At 44.1% G+C, this 21,416-nt stretch overlaps 1 protein-coding gene across 1 annotated transcript; it reads left to right on the top strand.

The window, feature by feature from the left end:
* The first annotated feature begins 1,299 nt into the window (after positions 1–1,299).
* On the top strand, positions 1,300–2,947 carry LOC109754893 (GDSL esterase/lipase At3g09930-like). The gene is made up of 5 exons (XM_020313781.1): positions 1,300–1,354; positions 1,496–1,726; positions 1,942–2,231; positions 2,328–2,604; positions 2,703–2,947. The coding sequence occupies exons 1-5, from the start codon at positions 1,300–1,302 to the stop codon at positions 2,945–2,947; spliced, it is 1,098 nt and encodes a 365-aa protein (XP_020169370.1).
* The last annotated feature ends 18,469 nt before the right edge of the window (positions 2,948–21,416 follow it).

Here is a 21,416-nt window from a genome sequence, read left to right on the forward strand (position 1 = left end):
TTGTGGAAATGTTTGTGTAAAATTCCAGGATTTCCATTATATATATTTTTTTATTTTTTGTTAATGTTGTGTGACAACGGCACGGATCGATGACAACTGGTGCTCACCAGCCATCCAACACATGTCGATATCACCTCTACAACCATCATGAAAAATATTTCAAGCTGGGAACGGAGATAACCAGTTCGTTTTAACTTCGAATATGATGATGAATTATAGCTCCATATAAACAAATTATAAGTCCATTTGGAATCAATATATAACTTGTTGTTGTGTGGGTCTATGGATTTTGGTGAGCATTAAATTTCGCATGAACTATCATTGTGTTTCGCACACATAATTCTTACTAAATGTAAATACACATTAACTATGTCTCCCGTTGCAACGCACGGGCATTTGTGCTAGTAATTCTAAACAAAATACACATATACATAGAAACATAATGTACATGTGTGTAGATTTTCAGGCTGAAAAACGCTAAAATTAGAGCTACACAAAAAAGACAAATCTGGGGCCTTTTATCATGTGTACTATCCATTCTGAAAGTCCATGATTTTGTTTCTTTTCATGCAACTCGCAATTCAAGGTATTTCATTCTGAAATTTTATAAACAAACACATTACATCCTTGAATTTTAAGGTATCCATGTAGTTCAGACTCCAAGATGCCCTACTCGGCAGCGATTGCAAAATGCATGCACTATGTTCTTTTATAGCACAGTCATATTGTATTTATGATTGTACTAATTATACGTATCTGAGTGTGTGTACCGCGCAATAACTGTTGATTCTCTTAAAAGTATTGTATACCACGCATGGTAAGGAGAGCTCTCTCTCTCTCTCTCTCTCTCTCTCTCTCTCTCTCTGTCTCTCCTTATGTTGCACCTCCGGTGTGACTTCCAGGTTGCGGCCCAACCGATTCCTGAATCGAGGTGCAGGGGTAGGACTTTGTACAAGGATTCCTGAATCCAGGTGGCCGGGTAGGACTTTCAAATTAACAGGTACAGGTAGGACGCACCATTCTATCTATCTGTCGTTCAAAGTTTGCTACACACGATTCTTCTATCTATCGGTCTCCCAAGAGACGTTTCTTCGTCTCCACGTTGACGCATGCATTCTTAGTCTGGCCGCGGCTATAGCTACAAGCGTGCGTACGTGGGAATGCTGACTCCATGTGCAACACGTACCTACCTACCGACCAGAAAAATCTTCTATAAATATAGCTATATAGGCTCATGCACGGCCACAACCATCTAGCTCCCCATAGCTATACCGATCCGCCTCCCGGGGCCTCGTAACCATGAAGCTCATGCCGACCGTCTTCTGCCTTCTCCTCGTCGTCCTTGCATTGGATGGTAATGCAAATCATAAACTCCTTACTGCCTTGCTTTAGCTTTTAGATATTCCATGCTTGCACGATCTACAAGTATACATGTTAGTTCGACCACGTCATGTTCTTCATGCATGCACTGAGATATGATTGATCTACGTGACAGCGGCGCGTGTGGAGGCTCGAGGCACACCTTCGGCTGATCAGGGGTCAAAGAACGAATGGTCCAGCATGTTCGTCTTCGGCGATGGCTTCGTCGACAACGGCAACCTCCCAAAGACCGACACATGGCGCCAATGGAGCTATCCCTACGGCTCCTATCTCAACTCCCGTGGATCTGCGACTCCTGTTCCAACTGGACGCCTTTCCAACTATTGGATTCAATCTGACTTCATCGGTACGTAGCTAGATATATACTGATATGCTATTGTTCTATGTACCTAGCTAGATAGAGAATTTATTTTTGAGCACGTGCGTACAACCTTATATCTAAGACCATTCAAAATAATCCATCATATCAACGCTCTAGATAATTTAGTTCCGACCCTTACAATATTATATGTGTTGTACTGAAAATAATCCTTCATATTTATTGATTTATTTCCCTTGCAGCAAGGATCTTGGGCCTCAGTGAAGCCCCTCCATCGTACAGGCTCACGCCACACCTATCTTGCGACCCATCTGGCATGACCTTTGCTTTCGGCGGCGCTGGCGTCTACGAGGTGCCGGACAAGAAGGTGCCGACCCTTGCCACACAGGTCAATGCTTTCACGAGGCTACTCAATGCTGGAGTCATCTCAAAACAACAGCTTCAGAGCTCCGTCGCTCTCGTCTCCATCTCCGGCAGTGACTACATGACTGGTGCCAACGTCGAGAATGCCTTCTTGAGTAGCTTCGATGATGTGAGTAGTAGTTAGTAGACTCAAACTTGCAAACACTAACCAGTCTGCAATTACTATATACCCATCTTCTTACCAAGTAACTTCTCTTCCATGCAGATCGATAGTTATATTGGGAATGTTACGACAGAGATTGCAAAGAACGTGGGGAAGCTACAGAGGCTAGGTGTGAGAAAGGTACTAGTGAACAACATGCATCCCATTGGCTGCACGCCTTTGCGGACTAGTTCGAACAACTACACGACATGCGACCTTCTGGCCAATTATGCCGCAACTGTGCACAACATGAACATAGAACACCTGATGGGCAACAAGAATAATGCCCACATACTGGACCTCTACACTGCCTTCACCGACATCGTCAATCACGCCCCTGGTAAGTACTTTATATGTCTGCACGCACATGATGCAAATTAAATCTGGTTTCACCTGTATGCATTTTATTCAACATCTGTTGGAACTATGTGTATGCAGGTGAAGGGTCGGAGAGGTCAAACAATTTCAAGCGCAAGCTGACACCTTGCTGCGAGGCATCCACCGAGCTTGGGTACTGTGGACAAGTTAGCCCTTCAGGGGAGCGTCTCTATGACCTATGCAAGAATCCTGACAAGAAATTCTACTGGGACGAGACTTACCCGACAACCGCTGGGTGGGAAGCTGTTACAGAGGCGCTAGAAGAACCTTTGAGGGAGTTCCTAGATCGGGACTATGTTCCATGATGCCTTTGTAGTTTAGGTTTAGATCGATCCCTTGCTTGTTAGAGCATTATCTTTTTGCCAGGTTAGCTTTATATAGATAGTATTCGTATTTTGGAAGAAACTTGTGAGTTTTATTGCCTTGTGTTCCATGAACTTTGGTCTAGTTGCCTTAATTTTAAGAAAGTTGGTCGTACTATATATGGTGAATCTAGCGGGATAATGGGTTCTGTTTAAGTCAAGATTACATATATATAGCTTTGCATGTGCGATCGTTGGTCTCAAAGACTGCGTCTTAGTCGATTGAGGTAATGCTCCACCTGGTGCACCTCGTGCTGCTCTTCTTTCAGGTGTTCGACGTGGCAAAGACGACAAAGACGCACACCGGCACTCACACCCCAGGCGTTCGTCCGGCTTTCTCGGCTCTTCTTTCATGTGTTTGTTCTGGTTCTGCCTTCACCATGTAGGCCCCGGCTCGCTAAGGCTGTGTTTATGTCGTCGTACCCATACATCTTGTCAGAACAGTAGCCGGTAATTAAAAGCACACGGGTTGTGCCTGTGAGAACTTCCACTTGGCTCTCTGCAGGTGTTGGGGATGACCTTGCGTTGGTATTTGTTTCAATTCCAATGGCAAGCACATGTCTGTAACAAGCTAGGTCATATACACATATTTTGTGAATCTTTTGAGCGTGTAGCTGCAATGTGTGGATTTCACATTCGTGGGCTTGGTTTCTTTTACTTTGCTGTTTCAAGTATTTGGAAGCAAGTTAAGGGAAGAGAGAATTGTTTTCTGGGAAAAAGGAAATATTGATCACCGGAGATATCATTAAACGAAAGATGCTGCTGCAGAATTCCTAGAGTGAACCAAAACAAAAATATGATGCCCCAAGCCTGTTCTTGCCACCGCTGCCAAAAAATATGGCTGCCCTTTTGATGTACAGGTCTTTTTTGACATCAGATGGTACTGCGGTGGCCGATATGATCCGCAAAACGCATGATGGAACAATTGTATTTGCAGCATGTCGCTTTCTGTTTAACTGCAACGACGTCTTGGAAGTGGACGTTCATGCGGTAACGGTCGGTATGCACCAGCTTTCCAATATACCGATCTTCATGCAGTGGTGCGGTCGGGCTTTTCATTTGTTCTTTCCATTGTCTCTGGAGATGACCTAGAACCTAGATTGCTGAGCTTATGGACATATTGTTGCTGACACTAGTAGAAAACAGGGTACTAGTCCCGGTTCCAGAGGGTCTTTAGTCCCGGTTCTGTAACCGGGACAAAACAAATGGGACTAATGCCCAAAACCTTTAGTCCCGGTTGGCTTATGAACCGGGACCAAAGGAGCTCCATGTGGCCGCTGTGGGGCGCCCAGGTAGGAGGACCTTTAGTGCCGGTTGGTAACACCAACCGGGACCAAAAGGAGCCACCACTGGTAGAAAAAAGCCCTTTAGTCCTGGTTCGCAACAGCCTTTAGTCCCAGCTGTGCAACCGGGACTAAATATGCGCGACTAAAGACCCCCCCTTTAGTCGCGCCACTTACGAACCGCGACTAAAGGCTTTAGTCCCGGTTCTCGTGGCTGACCGGGACTAAAGGCCCGTCCACGTGGCCGCCAGGGGTCCGTCGGGGCGGAGGACCTTTAGTCCCGGTTCTCGTGGCTAACCGGGACTAAAGGCCTCGTCCGCAGGTTTAGGGTTTTAGCCCCCCTAAACCTGGTTTCTTTTTAATTTGTAGTGTTTTATTTCTTTTATATTTTATTTTGTGTTTTGTTTTAATTTTGATGAAGTTTCAGTACACATATTCTACGATACTATATACATGCATATGAAATTTCAAACAAGAAGAATTCAAGAGGTTATATATTCAATCTCGGGTGACCATATACAACTTCGAACAAGTTTGCATACACAATTAGGATGGAGGACCATATACAACTTCGAACAAGTTTCAATCTCGGGTATGCATATAAATGTCTGCGTCCTCCGTATAGTGTTCTCCTTTAGGATTGATGACTTCCCTCAAGAAAAATCCTGCTAATTCATCTTGAATTGGTCGGAAGCGAGCTTCTGGACTAAGCCTCCTCCGCAAGTTATCCGTCGCGTTCCGCACGCTATCCGATGCCTTCCGCTCAGAGGTTAGTCTCCGGATGTTCTCACAAACATAGTATCCACATAGATTGGTCCCCGGTGGCTGCTTATCCACATTAACTAACCTTCTGAAATCTAGCTCATGTTTGAATTCACCGACAATTTCTTCTGAGAACCGTCTCCAAACCCTACAGGGCAAAGAAAATTAAATGAACAAGGGAGTTATTAGTTACTTGATATTAGGAAATGAACGAAAGAGACCGATCGATATAGAGCTCAAATGATTGAAAATAATTACTTTTGCAGCATTTTTCTCATGTCGGCCCAACGCTTTGGATCCGAATCCATAGAGTCCATGATTAGAACTCTGGAGGTGTGAAGTTCAATATTTAGCAGAATCCGGTGGAACCTGCGGACACGTTACATGCACAGTCATGCATAACTCATCGATTAGACATACCATGCATGGAGTAAACAAAAGAGAATGGGCACAAGAGAGAAACACTCACCCAAAATGGTAAGGAAATAGAATATGACTTTTGAGTTGATGCTTTCTAAGAAACTTGTACAAGTCTTTCTCCACGTCTTCGGGGTGATATTGTAACACATGTCCATTAACGATATGTGGGTCAATGAACCCAACATCATGGATGTTTCTTATTTTGCATTCCCAAATCTTCAATCTGCATAATAGCGTACGCAACAATATAGTTAGGACAATATATATATATAGTGCAGGCAATGAAGAACGAGATGAGGTAGAAATAAATCACTTACAGAACGTAGCAACTCAGCATAGATTTGTCGAGGTCGCGCAGATTGAACAGCTGGAACAATTCACTCATATGAACTTGTACAAAGTACCGTTTGGTGTGATGCTCCTCTGTAACATCCGCATAAATATATTCTTTGTCGGCCCATGTTATGAATTGCTTGTACCAACGTAGCAGATTTCGCATTTGTGGCGGTAGACTCTTCTCCCGCGCAGGCTCGACGAAAGGCCCATTCCGCACATATTGTAATGCTATCTCACATACTGGCGCATCCTCAAGGCCTAAGAAGGCACGAAGAGTCAAACCCATCTCGGACGCTTGTTTCATGGCACTCGCTACAGTCAATCCAAGTGCTGCCGCAGCTGCTATGATCTCGGGGTCCTCTTCCGGACCGGCTTTCACTATGAGCGGGGGGATCGATTGTTTCTTCTGCATCCCGAGCTGGTCAACTTGTTTCCCGCTTTTTTTTACTTTCTTCTTTCTCCTCCTTCAATATTTTTGCTTGCCTACGAAGTTCATGTCCATAGTCGTCAGGCATATTCAGCTCGGCTTGGGACGGTGTCGTCAAAAAATCCTTAGCCCACTTCTTTTGCTTCTCAGTGAATACTTGCTTGGGCTCAGGCTCTTTTATCGCCTTCATATCCGCCTTCCATTTCTCATAATCAGCAGACGCGGCCAATTTGGTTTCAGCTTCACTAAGTTCCCCAGGCCTTGGGAGGAGAGGCTTCAGTGATGGCTCCGGTACCCTTGTGGTCTTAGGTACATAAGGGTCCGGGTTAATAGTCCAGGAGCGGGTTTCCTTGCTGTCCGCCTGCTTCTGCTTCTTCGCCGGAGGTGGATTGGGGGGCGTCGTACCCGCCGGAGGAGGATTGGGGGGCGTCGTACCTGCCGGAGGTTGTGGATCGGGGGACGGCGTCGAATGGCGTGAAGGAGGTGTAGGTGAACCACCACGACCACCACCACCGCCACCACCGCCACCACCACCACCACCACCATCGGAGGGGGGTGGACTTGCTAGCCTTGGCGCCTCGCCTGGAAACACTATGTACTTCTTTTTCCATAGAATGAACTGGCGCTTGACATCTCCAAGTCTTCTCTCCCCTTCGGGTGTAGGTTTGTCAATCTCCAGGTCCTCAAACCCTTGGACTATGTCTTCCACCGTGACACGAGCATAGCCATATGCAATGGGGTTGTTGTGGTGGAGTGCTCCAGGTGTACAGGGTAAAGCACTGCCGCTAGCTACCTTCGTGGAAACGTTCCCCACGGGATAATGCAGATCACATTCTTTCATCTCCTTTACATCATCCACGGGGTAGTGAGGCTCCGGTGCACGAATCTCGATCATCGGTGCACTAGCACCAGGCAGGGCATCCGTGGAAGCCACGCTGCTTCTCCGCTGCTGGCTTCCGCGATCCGCTTCATGATCTTCATGCGGCCCTGCAGCCGATTTTTCTTTTACTAGTTCATGCACGGTCTTCTTCAACTCATGGAGTTCCGATGCAAACTTCGTCATAAGATCTGCATCCCGGTCCGTCTTTCTCTTACGGCTTCTGTAACAGTACGGGTCATTGTCCTAGGAAAACCCTACTTTCCACGGAACTTTGCCTTTGCCTCGTACACGTCCTCCGTGTTCATCATTCCCGAGGGCTGTTGTCAGTGCGTCTTTCTCACTGTTGAACTTGATCAAGCCCTCTTGAGCTTGGGTCATTGCGTCAATAAGGGCTTGGGTGGGAGCAAACTGTCTCTGCCGGTGAACACACACCCCTGTCTCCGGGTCTAGCGATCCCCCATGCCCGTACCACCAGCTTTTGGCCCTTGGGTCCCATCCCTCTGTACCTAGAGGGATTCCTCGCACCCTCAGGTCCTCCTCCATCTTCTGCCACCTAGGCTCCGAAAGGCGGTATCCTCCTGGCCCCATAATATGATGGAACTTTTTCTTACTCGCATTATCCTTATTTTTTTTCGATATTTCCTTGAAATGCTCCGATTGCTTTTGCCTCACAAATTCTGGCCAATCATCTTTCAGTTTCTCATGTTGTCCACTGAAATCCGGAGTCTTGCCCTTGTTGACATAGTCACGGGTTAAATTTTTCTTGAAGTTCCGGAATGCTTCGCCCATCTTCTGAAGAGCGAACTCTTTAACTAGCCTCCTCCTCTGACGTCCACCCGGAACCTCGTTACCGAATTCATCGACTTTGTTGTATTCCGGAGGTAGAATGAAATGTTCCATAAGCTTTCTCCAGCAATCCTTTTTCATTCTCTTATCGACAAAACGGAAACCAATACGTGCCTTCTTTGGCTCCTTCCATTCCTGGACGGTGATCGGGACGTTGTCTCTAACAACGACTCCGCATTGGTTGATAAACTTTGAGGTGTGTTGTAGGGGCTGGCCGGTTTCACTGACAAACTCAATGGCATATGTTTCTCCTGTTTTCATCGCCTTGGATTTGCCACGCTTTGTCGTACTCGATCCGGAGGGCTAAAAAAAGAAAGAGAGTCGCGCGCGTTAATACATATGTATTCACATTTCAGTAAGTTTGTATCACGAGAGGCTCAATGTATATATATATATACCTCGCCGGAGGTGGTTGCTACTTGCAATTCGAGATCGTCGTTTGTTGACGGTTGACCTCCGTCGACAATGTCCGTTCCTTCACGTTCTTGATCATCGACAATCTCTGTTCCACCTTCAAGGTTCAGAAAAGAAGAGACTACATCCTCTTCTTGCTCATATTCTGAGCCCGGCACATAAGGAATCTCGTTGTTGATGATGCCCATTAGATAACGTTCAGCCTCCGGATCCCTAAGCGGCTCGGCTCTATCGTCCGCCATATGTCACTCCTGCATGTAGTAAAAATTCTTTAAGTATAGAGGAATTAAAAAATAAGATTAAGGGGACATACAGGAGGAGGAATTAAAAAATAAGATTATTGAGCACTGCCAAGTATTTTGTTTTGTTTTCTTTGTTTTTCTTTTTGGTTTTCATTTGGTTCTTTCTTCTTCCTTTTTATTCTTTTTTTCTTCTTCTTCCTTTCTTCTTCCTGTTTCTTCTCTCTTTCTTCTTCTTCCTTTTTCTTTCTTCTTTCTTTCTTCTTCTTCCTTTCTTCTTCCTTTCTTCTTCTTTTTTTCTTCTTCCTTTTTCTTTCTTCTTTCTTTTGGTTTTCATTTGGTTTTCATTTTTTTCATCTTCCCTTTTCTTTCTTCTTTTCTTCTTCTTCCTTTTTCTTTCTTCTTTTTTTCTTCTTCCTTTTTCTTTGTTCTTTCTTTGTTCTTTCTTTTTTTCTTCTTCCTTTTTTTCTTCTTCCTTTTTCTTCTTTCTTTCTTCTTTCTTTTTTTCTTCTTCCTTTTTTTCTTCTTCTTTCTTTTGGTTTTCATTTGGTTTTCTTTCTTCTTTCTTTTTGATTTTCATTTGGTTTCTTTTGTTTTGTTTTCTTTTTTTTTCTTCTTCCTTTTTCTTTCTTCTTCCTTTTTTCTTCTTCCTTTTTCTTTCTTCTTTTTTTCTTCTTCCTTTTTTCTTCTTCCTTTTTCTTTCTTCTTTCTTTCTTCTTCTTCCTTTCTTCTTCCTTTCTTCTTCTTTTTTTCTTCTTCCTTTTTCTTTCTTCTTTCATTGTGTTTTCATTTTTTTCTTCTTCCTTTTTCTTTCTTCTTTCTTTTGGTTTTCATTTGGTTTTCATTTTTTTCTTCTTCCTTTTTCTTTCTTCTTTTTTTCTTCTTCCTTTTTCTTCTGTTTTCTTTTGTTTTCTTTTGTTTTTCTTCTGTTTTTTCTTCCTTTTTTCCTTTTTCCTTTTTTCTTTAGTTTTTTTTCTTCTATTTGTTTTTCTTGTGTTTTCTTTTGTTTCCTTTTTTCCTTTTTCCTTTTTTCTTCTGTTTTTTTCTTCTGTTTGTTTTTCTTGTGTTTTCTTTTGTTTTCTTTTTTGCTTTCTTCTTCCTTTTTCTTTTGTTTTCTTTTTTTCTTCCTTTTTCCTTTTTTCTTCCTTTTTCTTGTTTTTCTTCTGTTTTTCTTTTGTTTTCTTCTTCCTTCTTTCTTCTTCTTCTTCTTCCTTTTTCCTTTTTCTTTCTTCTTCTTCTTCCTTTTTCTTCTTCCTTCTTCTTCTTCTGCCGGCGCGCGGAGGACGGCAGGCAGGGGCAGCAGACGACGGGCGGCAGGGCGTCGGGCGGCGGGCGGCGGGCAAGGGCCACGGGCACGCTATGGCGGTGGCGGAGCGCTAAGGGCAGGGCACGGGCGGCGGCGGCGCTCACTGGGGACGGGGGCGGCGGCGCGCAGGGCTTCGGCGTCGGCGTCGGCGTCGGGGCAGGGCTTCGGTGTCGGGGCAGGGCGTCGGGCGGCGATCGGCGTCGGGGCAGGCCTTCGGCATCGAGAGAGGAGAATGGGAAGTGGCGGAAACTGCTAAGTGCAGTATATATAGACGTACCTTTAGTCCCGGTTGGGGAGGCGGACCGCCACTAAAGGTACCCTTTAGTCGCGGTTGGCCACACCAACCGCGACTAAAGGGTACCTTTAGTCGCGGTCCTCCTCCCCAACCAGGACTAAAGGGTTTTTGCGCCGCTTTCGTTCCCGCGCAGAAAGACCCTTTAGTCGCGGTTGGGGACAACAACCGCGACTAAAGGGTACCCTTTAGTCGCGGTCCGCCTCCCAACCGCGACTAAAGGCATTGTGCTGCTACCACTGCCGCTCCCCTCGCTAGTTTAGTCCCACCTCGCTAGTTCAGAGGGGCGCGCAGTGGTTTATAAGCCCCACTGCCGCTCCCCTCTTGAGCTCCTCTCCATTGCAGGCTTACGGGCCTAATTGTGACTGCTATGCCTGATGGGCCTACTGGGCCTTCTGCGGGCCTGAATCCTGGCCCATCGATGGGTTTCTAGTCGTATTCAGGCCGTGGTGGCCCAGTAGGTGGCATATTTTTTTTATTTTTTGCCTGTTTTTTGTTTTCTTTTTTGCTTTATTTATTTTGTTTTGTTTCTACTTACAACAAAAAACTTATTTATTTTATTTTATTTTGTTTCTAATTACTTATTTATTTTACTTTATGATAATTATTTTTGCTATTAAAGTTTCTAAGAAAAAAAGTTCTTTATGAAAATTCTTTTAGCTTTCAATGATTTTGAACAGAAAATACTTCGATATTTTTAGTTGAATCAATTTTATATAATTTTAGTTTCAAAAATACTAGAGGTTGCTTATAATGTTTTGAACAGAAAATACTTTGATAATTTTAGTGTCATAAATTTTATTTATGTTATTAAAATTTATTTTATTTTATTTGTACTTATATATTTTATTAAAGTTTATATTATTTTGTTTCTAATTCATTTTAAAATCTTAAAAATACAATTATATATCAAAAAAATCAGAAAAATAAAACTAATTCATTTTAAAATCTTAAAAATACAATTATATATAAAAAAATCAGAAAAATAAAACTAGTTCATTTTAAAATCTTAAAAATACAAATAATATATCAAAAAATTCAGTTCATCGATCCCTTGAAGGTTTGACAAAAGGTTTGATACATCTTCAGTTCATCGACCAAATACAAAGTTTGGTACAATAAATTATTACACATCAATTCTTCCCTTGTGTCCCTGCTTGCTTACGATTGTGCCGTATCCATGGAGCATCCTCATCATTTAACTTAATGCTTGGGTCAGTGTTCACTTTGAAGGGCGGAATTTCACCAAACATATTATAATCTTCTGACATGTCTGTCTTGTCCTCCACTCTCACGATGTTTCTTTTCCCTGAAAGAACAATGTGGCGCTTTGGATCATCGCATGATGTACTGATCGTTTTCTTATCTTTCCGTTTCCTTGGTTTGCTACTCATGTCCTTCAAATAAAAAACCTGAGCGACATCTTTGGCAAGGACGAATGGTTCGTCAAGGTAACCAAGATTGTTGAAATCCACCATTGTCATTCCGTATTGCTCGTCCACCTTTACCCCACCTCCTGTTAGCTTGAACCATTTGCACCGGAACAAAGGGACCTTAAAGGAGGGTCCATAGTCAAGTTCCCATATCTCCTCTATGTAACCATAATATGTGACCTTTCGCCCATTCTCGGTTGCTGCATCAAAGCGGACACCACTGTTTTGGTTGGTGCTCTTTTTATCTTGGGCGATGGTGTAAAATGTATTCCCATTTATCTCGTACCCTTGGAAAATCGTTATAGTCGAAGATGGTTTCTTGGCCAACATGTACAGCTGATCTCCAACATCATTGTCATTCATTAAATGTTTTCGCAACCAACTGCCGAAAGTCTCCATGTGGGCCTTTCTAATCCAGGATTCAGGCTTCCCCGGGTTGTCCGAGCGTAAAATATTCTTGTGTTGCTCGAAGTACGGAGCCACAAAGCTGGAATTTTGCAGAACTGTGTGGTGTGCTTCAGTCATAGAATGACCGTCCATACATATCGTGGATTTCCTTCCGATCTTGCCTTTTCCACTTAGTCTCCCCTCGTGCCGCAATTAAGGAATACCAATCGGCTTAAGATCAGGAACATAGTCAATACAGAACTCAATTACCTCCTCATTTCCATAGCCCTTGACGATGCTTCCTTCTGGCCTAGCACGGTTACGAACATATTTCTTTAATACTCCCATGAACCTCTCAAAGGGGAACATATTGTGTAGAAATATAGGACCGAGAATGGAAATCTCTTCGACTAGGTGGAGCAGGAGGTGCGTCATAATATCGAAGAAGGATGGTGGGAACACCAACTCGAAACTGACAAGGCATTGGACCACATCGTTCTGTAACCATGGTAGATCTTCTGGATTGATTACCTTCTGAGAGATTGCATTGAGGAATGCACATAGCTTCACAATGGCTACTCGAACATTTTCCGGTAGGAGCCCCCTCAAAGCAATCGGAAGCAATTGCGTCATAATCACGTGGCAGTCGTGAGACTTCAGGTTTTGGAACTTTTTCTCCGCCATGTTTATTATTCCCTTTATATTCGACGAGAAGCCAGACGGGACCTTCATACTGCTCAGGCATTCAAAAAAAATGACCTTCTCTTCTTTGGTAAGAGCGTAGCTGGCACGACCTTGAAACCATTCCGGATGCCGGTCATCTGGGTCTTTCAAAAGTTGCTGGTCCTGCCGTGCTTCCTTTGTATCATTTGTCTTCCCATACACGCCCAAGAAGCTTAGCAGGTTCACGAAAATATTCTTCGTAACATGCATCACGTCGATTGCAGAGCGGACATCTAGGACTTTCCAATATTCTAGCTCCCAAAATATAGATTTCTTCTTCCACATGGGTGCGTGCCCGTCAACTCCCCGCGGAACTGATTGTCCGCCAGGACCCTTTCCAAAGATGACTTTCAAATCCTTGACCATATCAAATATCTCAGCACCAGTACGTTCCGCTTGAAATGCTTGCCTTTCTTTCTTACGTTATGATTTCGGGGAAGAAATCGACAATGACCGAGGTACACGTTCTTCTTACATTTAACCAAACGTACACTTTCAGTCTCATGTAAGCAGTGCGTGCATGCATTGTATCCCTTATTTGTCTGTCCCGAATGTTTACTGAGAGCAGGCCAATCGTTGATGGTTACAAAAAGCAACGCTCGTAGGTCAAATTCCTCTCCTTTGTGCTCATCGCAGACACGTACACCAGGTCTGGCCCACAACTGTAAAAGTTCATCAACTAATGGCCTTAGGTACACATCGATGTCGTTCCCGGGTTGCTTTGGACCTTGGATGAGCACTGGCATCATAATGAACTTCCGCTTCATGCACAACCAAGGAGGAAGGTTGTAGATGCATAGAGTCACGGGCCAGGTGCTATGGCTGGAGCTCTGCTCGCCAAAAGGATTCATGCCATCAGTACTTAGACCAAATCTTATGTTCCTTGCGTCAGCTGCAAAATCTTTGAACACTCTGTCGATCTTTCTCCATTGCGTTCCATCAGCGGGGTGTCTCAACTCCCCGTCGGACTTACGGTCCTCTTTGTGCCATCGCAACGACTTGGCATGCTTTTTGTTCATGAACAGACGTTTCAACCGTGGTATTATAGGAGCATACCACATCACCTTGGCGGGAACCCTCTTCCTGGGTTTCTCGCCCTCAACATCGTCACCAGGGTCATCGCCTCTGATCTTATAACGCAATGCAGTGCATACAGGGCATTCATTCAAATTCTCGTATTCACCGTGGTAGAGGATGCAGTCGTTAATGCATGCATGTATCTCAGAACCTCTAAACCTAGAGGGCAGACAACCTTCTTTGCTTCGTACGTACTGGCGGGCAACTCGTTATTCTTCGGAAACATATTCTTCAACATTTTCAGCAAATTTTCAAATGATGAGTGACCTACACCTTCCTGTGCCTTCCATTTTAGCAAATCCAGTGTGCAGCCCAGCTTTTTCAGACTATTATCGCATCCTGGATACAACGACTTTTTGTGATCCTCTAACATGCGATCCAAATTCTCCCTATCCTTGTCAGTTTCGCAGCGTCTCCGTGCATCAGCAATGGTCCGACCAAGATCATCAGCGGGCTCATCATGTGCCTCTTCTTCACCTTCACCTAACCCTTCCCCACCATCAGCATCATCCTCCATGAAAGTATCACCGAAATGATCATGATAGTTGTCATCGATATCATCCCCTTCTTCATCTTCTTCCATTCTAACCCCTCTTTCTCCATGCTTGGTCCAACAATTATAGCTTCGCATGAAACCGCGCCGAAGCAGGTGCATGTGAACCTCTCTTGAGGAGGAGTAACCCTTCTGATTCTTACAGACAGCACATGGACAGATAATAAAACCTCGCTGCTTGTTCGCATTTGCCACTACGAGGAAATCTTTCAAACCCGTAGTGAACTCGCCGGAGAGTCGGGGACCGTACATCCATTGCCGATTCATCTGCATTATTATTATATAAAGTATATAATTAACCATCATGCATTTGTTAAACTAACTAGCTAGAAATAATACAAATTAAACAATGAACTACACACATGCATATTTTATCAATGACACATGAAAGGTTCAAGTTGCTAACCGCGATCGCGGAGGAAAAATAAATGAGAAAGCTCAAGTGTGGCTCGGACACTTCATATCATGTTTGTTTCAGGCTCTCGGGCATTTCATCGAACACCTTGTGTGCATAGGAGGAACCAAAAGCAAACCCACCACCCCCTTCTGAAAATTGTGAAGTGAGCTGAGTGAAGTGAAGTGAGCTGAGTCCTATATATAGGGATGGGCCTTTAGTCCCGGTTGCCTCGCCAACCGCGACTAAAGGCCTTCGGGGACCTTTAGTCCCGGTTGGCCAGGCCAACCGGGACTAAAGCCCCTCCCGTCCGCCAGCTGTCGACCGAGCGCGCTGGGCCCAGATAGTTGGTCGCGGGTCCCAGATAGTTGGTCGCGGGTCTCCTCCCGAACCGCGACTAAAGACCCCTTTTGTCGCGGTTCGATTATTTTGGGGACTAATGGGGGCGTATGGAAGCCTCTTTTTCTACTAGTGCACGCGTCAGCAGCTCGGAGGCGCTGTGGTTTTTTTTGAATGGGGGGTTTAGGGGTTTTGGAGGGTTAATTTAAGGGTTTCATATTGTGTTAGCTAGCTAATAGAGAGAAGTGACCTCTCTTTCTCCGTGCTTGGTCGACACTAGCTACTATACATATAGAGAGAACTCGACGCTAGCTAGTAAGCAAATGAAGGAAACCATTAATTACACAAGATCGTTATGAACATATACAGAGAGAAATGATCGACCTCTCTTTCTCCGTGCTTGGTCGAACAACAAGTTTTCGTCTATCTATCCGACACTACTACATATATACAATATAACAACCATGACATCGTCAAGTGCCAAACTCCCATTGAACGTCCGTATGGTATTCTCCGTCTTTATGTATGACCTGGTCAAGAAAGAATCCCGCCAATTCATCTTGAATTGCTCGTATGCGATCATGTGGTAGGAGTTCATCCTGCATCCCCCGCATCTAATTTAAAGAAGGGGGTCAATACATATATATGAATGAAACGCAACACAAATGATGATAATAAAATGATATTGTGAATATTGTTTACGTACTTCATATTGTTTGTCAGAGTAGCCCTGCTCACAAGTCGAGTAACGGATGAACTCCCAAACATAGTATCCGCATAAATCATTCCCGCCTTCCTGACAGAAGCACTTTACGAGAAATAGAGTTCAACCAAACTGATAATCAAGCATGATAAATATTATTGATGAAACTAGAATCAATGAGAGATGTGCGGAACTAGCTAGTACTACTTACTTTGGGGTGTGTAAATCGCAGCTCCTTCTGCAGACCCGGAACCATTCCGGTGAACAGTTTCCAAACCCTGCCAGGCAAAGAAAATGATTACTTGATATCAGAAAATGAACGAAAGTTGCCGATATGGTGGGATAATGATTGAACTTACTTCTGGAGCATTGCAGTAATGTTCGCATACTCCTGGGGATCTTTACGTCTCGAGTCGAAGACAGTTACTACTCCCCGTCAAGCTTAATCTCTAGCAGAATAAAGTGGAAGATGCGCATACATAACTCATCAATTACATTACTTAACCTCGAGTAAGCGAAACCGAATATGCACAAGACAGTAAGACTCACTTGACGTTGTAAGGAAATAGTATTTTTCCCTTTGTTTTGATGTCCAACGAACGATTGTAGCAAGTTGTTCTCAGTAACTTTGACTCCGCTTTTAACCGACCATTCATTTATGGTATTTGGGCTAATGAACCCAAGGTCATAGATTTGTCCTTTTCTGCATTTGACGATCTTCTGTCTGAATAATATAGTGAGGATAATTATATATACACGCAATGAACGAGCTGAGCTATAGAGACTTAATTTCGGAAGTAATACTTACTATATAACATCCATGACATCATCAAGCGCCAAACTCCCATTGAACGTTCGTATGGTATTCTCCTTCTTTATCTATGACGTGGTCAAGAAAGTATCCCGCCAATTCCTCTTGAATTGCTCATATGTGATCTTGTGGTAGGAGTTTATTCCGCATCTGCCACCATCTAATTTGAAGAAGGGGGTCAATACATATATATGAATGAAACTCAACACAAATGATGGTAATAAAATAAAATTGTGCTTCTTGAGCGTAATGCCCGCCCCTGGTGTGGTGCTTACGCACTTCATATTGTTTTTTAGAATATCCCCACTTAGAGGTCGTCGTGCTGAAGATGAACTCCCAAATGTAGTATCCACAATAATCTTTCCCGGGTTCCTGCCACAAGCACTTTACGAGAAATAGAGGTCAATCAAACTGATAATGAAGCATTATAAATGGTATTCATGAAAGTAGCTAGAATCAATGGGAGATGTGCGGAACTAGCTAGTAGTACTTACTTTCAGGTGTGTAAATCGCAGTTCCCCCGACAGTCCCCGAGCTTTTGTGGTGAACTTTTTCCAAACCCTGGCACACAAAGAAAACAATTACTTTATTGTAGGAAATGAACAAAGTTGCCGATATGGTGCGATAATGATCGATTGAACTTACTTCTCGAGCATTTTAGTCATGGCCGCATACTCCTCGGGATCGTTTCGTCTCGAGTCTAAGATGGTTACTAGTCCCTGCTCAAGCTTAATCTCTAGGAGAATAAAGTGGAAGCTGCGCACGCATGCATAACTCATCACTTACATTACTATAACCTCGACTAATAAGGGAAACCGAATATGCACAAGACACTCACTTGAAGTTGTAAGGAAAGAGCATTTTCTCTTTGTTTTGATTTTGAAGCAACGATCGTAGCAAGTTGGCCTCGGTTTGTGTGGCATCATATTTAACCGTCCATTCATCTATGAGATTTGTGTTAATGAACCCAATATCATAGATTTGTGCTTTTCTGCATTCGACGATCTTCAATCTGCATAATATAGTGAGGATAATTACATATACATGTAATGAAAGAGCTGAGCTATGTATAGAGACTAATTACAGAAGTAGTACTTACAGACAGTAGCAAGTGATGATTGTTTTATCGAGGGCCTTTTGATTGAAAAACTGGAAGAACTCCTCAAATGGAACAGACAACAGATCAATTCCAACGAGGTTGTGCTCCTCTTTAACTCTCACCATCAAAGTATCCTTCCTAGACTCGCTGCAGGTTTTCATGTACCACTTATGGAATCTTCTCATTTGACGGTGGTGAAGACGGGGATGGGACGTGACGGACCGCTAAACCTAGATAAATCTTGAGGAAAATGGAGCTTGGAGGTCGAGCTTGGAGAGGAGAAAGCTTAAGTAGTGTGGCTAGGGCATTTCATCGAACACCTCATGTGCATAGGAGGTGAGCTGTAACATCCCAAATTTTCAATTTGGAATGTTATACATTAGATCATCATTGCATAGCATATTTTATTACATTTTTGGCAAATCCTCAAAAAATCCTAAGCAACTCAAGGACCCTCATAGAGAGTTGGGCATTTTCTCGATTTTCATATTTGGTTTTTATCAAATAGTGAAATGAGGATTTTTGGTTCTAACTATTTTTCTATCCGAAAAATATTTTATATTAAAATAAATGAGAGGAGAAAATATGACTTCTCCAAAATAATTGAAATATTGGAGGAAAAATATTAAAATCAAATATTGGATTTTATTCGGATTTTATTTGCAATTTTAATTGCATTAGAAAAAAATTGCACGTTTTCAAAACTGTATTTTGGGCCAACAAAAATGTTCATCTTGTTCTAATTATTTTAATTAGACGGGGAAAATTTGTTTTAGCATTTTTGGATTTTTATTTATTTTTCTGCAATTTTTTTTATTCGGCGAATTATTAAAAAAAAACGCCGAGCGCCCACTGGGCCGAAGCCCAGCCGCGCGGCCCAGCCAGCCCGCGCCCCGTCTCCCTCCCGAGCACGGCTCCCGCCGCCGCCGAGTCCGGCTCGAGGCCGACGCCGCCGCCGCCTTGCCCCCTCCCCCACGGCACCCCACTCCCCTCCTATAAGTACCTCCCTACCCCGCCGCCTCTCCTCACCCCGCCGCCCCGACCCGCACCCGTCCCCGCCGCCAGGAGCGCCCGCGCCGCCGCCGAAGACGCCGCCGCCCCAGAGCCCGCACGCCGCCGCCCGCCGCCTCCCGTCGTCGCCCCGCCGACGCCCGAGCCCCGCCGCCCCTCGCCGCACCTCGCCCGACCCGCCGGAGCCCCGCCGGAGCTACCGACGAGGTAGCCGAGCCGCCGCCGCCACCGTGCCGGTTTTCTTTAAAAAAAACTGTTCGTTTTTTTTCTAAACCCTAGTTCGTTTTTTTTGGTTTAAATTATCTAGTGAACGTTCACCGACCCGTTCGTTTTAACGAACGTGTTCGTCGGATTGACGCTGTTAATGAACGTCCGTTCGTTTAACTGTTCGCTAGTTTTCTTTTTCGACGAATTTTCCGCGATTATTCCAGATCGCGATTTCTGATCAGATTTTCATTTTAGTTTAACTTTTCGCTCGTTTATCGGAATCAGGCGATTCAAGCGCCTAGAGTTTCGTCTCGAAATTCTCTTTTCCGTTTAACCTACTAAAAAAAGTTTTTGCTACTGTAAAATTTGACTCAGATCCAGATTAGTAAACGAAGCTTGTTTCTTTCGCCGTTTGACTTTCGTTGCTTCGTTTGATTTGTTTCTTTTTCCAAACCGGAGTTCTTAAGTTGAAATTTTTGGTTAGATCTTTTTATTTGAGTTTTACCTGTGCATTTGATGAGTGCTTATTGTATGCTTGTTTGTTTGCGATAGAGTACCCGGAGTGCGCCGCTTGCTACTTCGAATCTCTAGGTTTCACGGATCATCAGCAAGGCAAGTAACACTTTGATCATATCCCTTTCATACCCAGTTTTTATGCATTAGATTCAACTCTCAAACATTGCATGGATAGGATCTAATTAAATTGTGGGAATTGGGAAGTAGTTGAGGTAGTACCTATCACCTGTTTATTATCAAACCCTTGGGAGTTACTTCTACGTTTTGCTTATACTGCTATGATATGCTCGTAGACGTGGATTGGGTTTGAGAGATATTCACGACAGATGTGAGACTGTTAATTAATGGTTTACTTAAGGTGGCAACTAAAACTCACATCTGGGTGGATTGAGGTACCTAGTTATTCCAGGATTGCCTGTTTTTCTAAGGACCGCCACCCAGGCTCAAAGGGATCATGAGATTATTCATGCTAGAAACTTCCGTGTGCAGCCACAAGCTATTATGGGCTCTAGCATAGTTGATTAAGTTGTGTGAGCTCTTGAAGAGGTAGACTAGCATATGTAGGGGTTGTAGGTGGTACTGTCTACCCGGAGTAGAGAGTTAACGCTTCTGAAAGACTGTGTCTCGGTCATCCGTTACTCAAACACCATGTAGTGCGAGTAATCCAACGGAGGTGATCGAGTCTTGTGGGGAAAAGTGCGCAAACGTCTGCAGAGTGTATAAACTAATCATGGTTAGCCGTGTCCGCGGTTATGGACATCTTGAGTATCTAGTACTTGGATTATCATGTGAATCTCATCACCATGTTACTTTAATTAATTTTGTTGGGTTATTGATGATAACTTAATTGGGATTGAGATGCTGTCAACCATCTCAATGTTTAACAACCACCATGATAGTTAAATAAAATTTATTCCTTTGTAGTAGGGAAAAACTGGCTTTTTGCAAAACTGTAACTATAGAGCTTTCTACCAGCCATATATGCATGTAGTATAGCATTATTATGTTCATTATACTCTATGTGTTACACTGCCAGCATATTCCATGTGCTGACCCGTTTTCGGGCTGCAACGTTTTATGTTGCAGACTTTTCAGACGACGAGTAAGGTGCCTTAGGTCGTGGTCTTATACTCAGTGATGCCGTTGGAGTTGATGGACTCACTTATCTTCCAAGTCTTCCACTGTTATTGTATTAGATGGCCTTAAGCCATATTTATCATACTTATTTCTCTCTTGAGTTACTCGATGTAATAAGTGTGTGATTGCTACTCTGTTATAAATCCTCCATTCGTACCGTGCGTGTCAGCATTACTGATCCAGGGATGACATTGGTGGACAGCAGCACAGACTGTTTGAGGTCTGGTCGCTACATGAGCTAGAGCACCACAAAGCTCTCCCCTCGCCGGCCAGAAAAATAGAGCAATGCAGTGCTCTACTCGCTGGCGAGGGGTATATATAGCAACCTTATTGGTCCCGGTTTGTGGCTGCAACCGGGACTAAAGTCCACCCTTTGGTCCCGGTTCCAGCCACGAACCGGGACCAATGGATGTGGGCCAAGAGTGAGGCCCATTGGTCCCGGTTTGTGTCTGGAACCGGGACCAAAGGGTCGAGACAAACCGGGACCAATGCCCCACGAGGCCCGGCCGGCCCCTGGGCTCATGAACCGGGACGTATGCCCCCATAGGTCGGGGTTCGTGACAGAACCGGGACTAATGGGCTGGCCAGGCCTGGACCAAAGCCCTGATTTCTACTAGTGTAATCTTGCATCACTGGAAGTACTTCCCGACCGCGGCGCTTCATCATATGTACTTGCAATATAGCGGTTATAGTTGGATTCCGGCGGAGGCGGTGGCAGTCGCTTAAGGGCATCCAGAGTGCACTTCACTTTCACCGGATATGCCATTTCCTTCGGAGGTGGAGGTTTCCGTTCAAAATGGTCCTTCACTGCGGCTTC

This window comes from Aegilops tauschii, chromosome 7, assembly GCF_002575655.3.
Source record: "Aegilops tauschii subsp. strangulata cultivar AL8/78 chromosome 7, Aet v6.0, whole genome shotgun sequence".
In the NCBI taxonomy this organism is placed as follows: Eukaryota; Viridiplantae; Streptophyta; class Magnoliopsida; order Poales; family Poaceae; genus Aegilops; species Aegilops tauschii.

Excerpts from the sequence above, each read along its gene's own strand:
- LOC109754893 (XM_020313781.1), top strand. The coding sequence starts at position 1,300 with ATGAAGCTCATGCCGACCGTCTTCTGCCTTCTCCTCGTCGTCCTTGCA. Across the intron at positions 1,727-1,941 it reads GATTCAATCTGACTTCATCG|CAAGGATCTTGGGCCTCAGT; the intron begins GTACGTAGCTAG and ends TTTCCCTTGCAG. Across the intron at positions 2,232-2,327 it reads TCTTGAGTAGCTTCGATGAT|ATCGATAGTTATATTGGGAA; the intron begins GTGAGTAGTAGT and ends TCTTCCATGCAG.